Source organism: Apodemus sylvaticus, chromosome 9 (genome assembly GCF_947179515.1).
Source record: "Apodemus sylvaticus chromosome 9, mApoSyl1.1, whole genome shotgun sequence".
NCBI classification, from domain to species: domain Eukaryota; kingdom Metazoa; phylum Chordata; class Mammalia; order Rodentia; family Muridae; genus Apodemus; species Apodemus sylvaticus.
In genome coordinates, this window is record NC_067480.1 from 72903634 (window position 1) to 72908012 (window position 4379).

The 4379-nt window shown below is 51.2% G+C and overlaps 1 protein-coding gene across 1 annotated transcript; it reads left to right on the forward strand.

The window, feature by feature from the left end:
* Window positions 1-642: 642 nt before the first annotated feature.
* Tnfsf9 (TNF superfamily member 9) lies at window positions 643-3870 on the forward strand. The gene is made up of 3 exons (XM_052193572.1): window positions 643-1492; window positions 1835-1871; window positions 3153-3870. Exons 1-3 carry the CDS (start codon window positions 1109-1111, stop codon window positions 3605-3607), a joined length of 876 nt encoding a protein of 291 aa, XP_052049532.1. The 5' UTR covers window positions 643-1108; the 3' UTR covers window positions 3608-3870.
* Window positions 3871-4379: the final 509 nt, after the last annotated feature.

Genomic DNA, 4379 nt, shown 5'->3' on the forward strand with positions numbered 1-4379 from the left:
CCCGCTGAGATAAATAGTCTGGTCATATCAGTACTTTTGTTTTTGTTTTTTTTTAATTACATTTACTGATGGTATGCATGTAGTGGTCAAAGGGCATTTGCAGGACAATTTTGTGGGTCCTGGGGACTGAGCTCAGGTCGCCAGGCTTGTGCATCATACTGTTACCTACTGAGCCATCTCAGCCGGTCTGACCAGATGAAGTCACTGAGGAGTCTCTCCAGGGTTTGCCCAGAGTCAGTTGCCTCTCATTTCCTCTTTTGGGGGTCTTCTCTTCTGCTCTCCCCTACCCTTCACTTCCACCTCAGCCAAGAACAGTAAAAGAATGAGAAATTGAAAATGTATCCGCTGCTTAGTGGGGATTTCTCTATCCGGACTCTCCAGCCTTCTGTTTCAGGAGTCCTAAGAGGCTATTAACAGGAAGCCCCAAGAAAGTGGGTGGGGACAAACCAGGAAAGGCCCAGGGTAGAGATGGGGTCTTGGGGAGGAAGAGGCTGGGTAGGTGGGTACTTAGCAGGGCTCTTCCATGCTGCTGGGGATGGGTGGGGAATTTTGGATATCCCCAGAGTCCACGGCATTTAGGGGTACGCTGAGGACATCCTAGGGATGGCGAGCTAGGGGTTGGAAGAAAAAGGGATCAGGACTGACAGGGAGAGAGACAGAAGTTTGAAAGTTAGAGACAGAAAGACGGAAATGAAAATCGGTGGCGGAGAAATAACCTATCAGTGGGGACGTAGGGAAAGAAGGGAGACAGAGCTGAGGACTCAGAAGCGGCCAGGGAGGGAACGGATCCCGACATCACATGGTCCCCATCATATAAACAACTCTTTAATGTGTCAGTGTTAAACCAAACCAACCCAACCAACCAAACACCAAAAAAAGGAAGAACGGGCGGGCACAGAGCCTGGATGCTAGGGAAGGACTGGACAGGAAGACAAGGAGGAGGAGGGGAAGGAGGAGGAGAAGAAGAGAAAGTTCCGGGAGTCTTGGGGGCGGGGCGTGGAGCCCGGGAACCCCACGGCTTCCCTCCCTCTCCTCCCCGGAAAAGGCGCCAGTCTTGCGCCTATAAAGCGCCGGCACTGGCGGGAGACTGCACTGCCGGACCGTGGCAATGGACCAGCACACACTCGATGTGGAGGCTACGGCGGATGCCGGACATCCAACAGGTACTGCGCACCCCTCGGATGCAGCGCTCCTCACAGATACCGGGCTCCCCGCGGACCCTGTGCTCCTCTCAGACACTGTGCTCCCCACAAACGCCGCGCTCCCTGTGGATGCTGCGAGGCTGCTGCACTTGTTTTCCCGACACCCATGGCTCTTCGGCCTACTTGCCTTGGTGTTGCTGCTTCCGGTTGCCTGTGTCTTTATCTTCACCCGCACCCAGCCTCGACAGGAGCTCACAATCACCACCTCGCCCGACCTGGGTACCCGAGAGAATACTGCAGACCAGGTCACCCCTGTTTCCCACGTTGGCTGCCCCAACTCTACACAGCAGGTGAGGCTCATCCCATCCCTAGGGGGCCTTTCTTACCTTCTGGAAGCATCGGAGAGACCGGTACACCATCCCCATCCTCGTTCTGCCGCGCTCCTGCTACTCAGCTTGAAGCGCCCCCTCTCCATCTCGCACTCAGAGGAAACCCTTTTGCGTCTTGACCCCTTGAATGAGCCTGTGAAGACGTGGGGGAGGACTCCCGAGGGCGCACCGTATTTCCCTTCAGTCCCTCTTAGGTCCCCGGGGCTCTCCTTCCCCATCCAAAGTTGGACACCCCAGTGTGTGCTGGGCCACACGAGTTTAGGATGTCAGGTAGCATGTAACTTTGTTCTTCTTTCTTCCCAGGGCTTTCCTGTGTTCGCCAAGCTACTGGCTAAAAACCGTGAGTGCCCCCTGACTTATTCCCAGCGGTTCCTTCCAGTCTGTCCCCCTCCCTTACCCACTCGGCCTTTCTCACTTGCTGTCACAGCACCAGCTGTCATCCTTGGTCTTTAAGAGAATCGAGAATTCTCACTCCCAGCCTGGTTTTGGGAGATCTCTTTTTCTCTCTCCCGTCTCCTCTCCCTCCCATATAGCCCAGGCTTCTCCCAAATTCATTATATAGCCGAGGATGGCCGACCTGCTGCCACCACCTGCAACAGGCTGGCATGAATGCCTTTGGGTTTCAGGCACCCTATTGAGCCCCGGCCCTAGTCCCTCCCTGCCAAGTCTTCCTTAAGTTGTCGAGTTGTTTGCTTTCCGAGATTCCTGCCTTCCTGCACCCTCCATATCCCACCCCTCTCCCAGTTTTGCTCCTTCTTCTCTTCCTCCTCTGATCTCTGATTCCTCTCCCTCTCTCTTCTTTTCTCCTCTCACCCCCTGCACCCCCTTTTGTGGCTACTTTACCCATCTCCTTCTTAGAGCTCCTGTGACACTATTTTTTTTGTTGGTTTTTTGTTTGTTTTGCTTTTTGTTTTTTTTTTTTTGTTGTTTTTTAAATTTTGTTATGTGTAAGTACACTGTAGCTGTCTTCAGACACACCAGAAGAGGGTGTCAGATCTCATTACGGATGGCTGTGAGCCACCTTGTGGTTGCTGGGATTTGAACTCAGGACCTTCAGAAGAGCTGTCAATGCTCTTAACCTCTGAGCCATCTTACCAGCCCTCCCCCCCCCTTTTTTTTTTTAAATTTTCAAGACAGGGTTTCTCTGTGTAGCCCTGGCTGTCCTGGAACTTACTCTGTAGACCAGGCTGGTCTCAAACTCAGAAATTCACCTGCCTCTGCCTCCCACATTCTGGGATTAAAGGCGCACCTGCGCCACCACTGCCCAACACATCTCCACTCTTAACACTGTAGACCCTCTTCCCTTTGCCTCTTTTTTTTTTTTTTTTCCTGAGAGGGTTTCTCTGTGTAGCCCTGGCTGTCCTGGAGCTCACTCTGTAGACTAGGCTGGCCTCAAACTCAGTGATGCGCCTCTGCCTCCCCAGTGCTGGGACTACAGGCGTGGCCACCACTGCCCAGCGAGGTTTGCCTCTTTCTTATTCCACAACCAGTTTCTTAAGTTTCATCCCTTCTAGGTGACCTTCCTCCCTTTTTCTTCTGTCTTGCCTGCTTTCCTCCCTATTTCTGTGGTCTCACCTCTCCACACCCCACACCCCTCAGCAACTCAGCGTTCTTTTTCTAGAAGCATCGCTGAGCAACAGAACTCTGACCTGGCACAGCGAAGACGGAGCTGGGAGCTCGTACCTGTCTCCCGGTGTAAGGTACGAAGAGGACAGAAAGGAACTGGTGGTCGACAATCCTGGACTCTACTATGTTTTCTTGGAACTGAAGCTCAGTCCAACGTCCACAAACACAGGCCACAAGGTGCAGGGCTGGGTCTCTCTTGTTTTGAGAGCAAAGCCTCAACTTGACGACTTGGCCCTGACAGTGGAACTGTTCCCTTGTTCCATGGAGAACAAATTAGTGGACCGTTCCTGGAGTCACCTGTTGTTCCTGAAGGCTGGCCACCGCCTCAGAGTGGATCTGAGGGCCTATCTGCACGGAGCCCAGGATGCATACAGAGACTGGGAGCTGTCTCATCCCAACACCACCAGCTTTGGACTCTTCCTTGTGAAACCTGACACCTCACAGGAATGAATTGTTATCCACACGATAATGCATGTGGGTGCTCACAGCTACCGTTCTTATGACCCCTAATTGCTAAGTCCTCAAGCTGCTATATCTCATGGGGCCTGAGCAGGGGTCCCCTCCTCCAGGGCTTTCCTCTTGTCTTTAACTGGACTCAGTATTTATTGTGAGCAGAGCTCAGACAAGACTTTATATAATTCATTGGATAGCATTAGCAAACTGCTGGGCAGCTGCTAGAAACAAAAGATTCCAAATCAAACTTTATATTTATATTAATATATAAAAATAAATGTGTTTGTAAAGAAGACTTTTATTATTTTCCTTGTCTAATTTTAAATTTTCATGTCTATGGGCATGGTGTTCATTCATGAATATATCTTTGTATACGTGTGTGTGGGTATGTATATATGTATATATGTATAGAGGACAGCATTTGATTCAGTGTCTTCTTCAGCCCTTCTCTACCTTGTTTTTTGAGACAAGTTTTCTCACTGGACTTGGAACTCACCGTTTCTGCAAGGCTGTCTGGCCACTGGGCCCCCAGAGTCCCCCTTTCTCCATCCCTCAGGGGAATGCGTACAGGCAGATCCTTAGAATGATTGGCTGAAGTAGCTCTATACCACTATCCCTTTTTTGAGACAAGAGTCTTACGTAGCCCAGGCTGGCCTGAAAGTCTGTATATACCGAGCCTATGTTGACCTCACACTCAGGCCAGCATCCTGACACCTGAGTGCTCAAGTGACAGAGTGGCAGATGTAGTCTTGAGATAGAACCAGAGTCT

What these genes read in the sequence shown, in the direction of transcription:
- Tnfsf9 (XM_052193572.1), top strand. Translation starts at nt 1,109, where the DNA reads ATGGACCAGCACACACTCGATGTGGAGGCTACGGCGGATGCCGGACAT. An exon ending in GCCCCAACTCTACACAGCAG is followed by an intron (nt 1,493 to 1,834) that starts GTGAGGCTCATC and finishes CTTTCTTCCCAG; the next exon opens with GGCTTTCCTGTGTTCGCCAA. An exon ending in CAAGCTACTGGCTAAAAACC is followed by an intron (nt 1,872 to 3,152) that starts GTGAGTGCCCCC and finishes TTCTTTTTCTAG; the next exon opens with AAGCATCGCTGAGCAACAGA.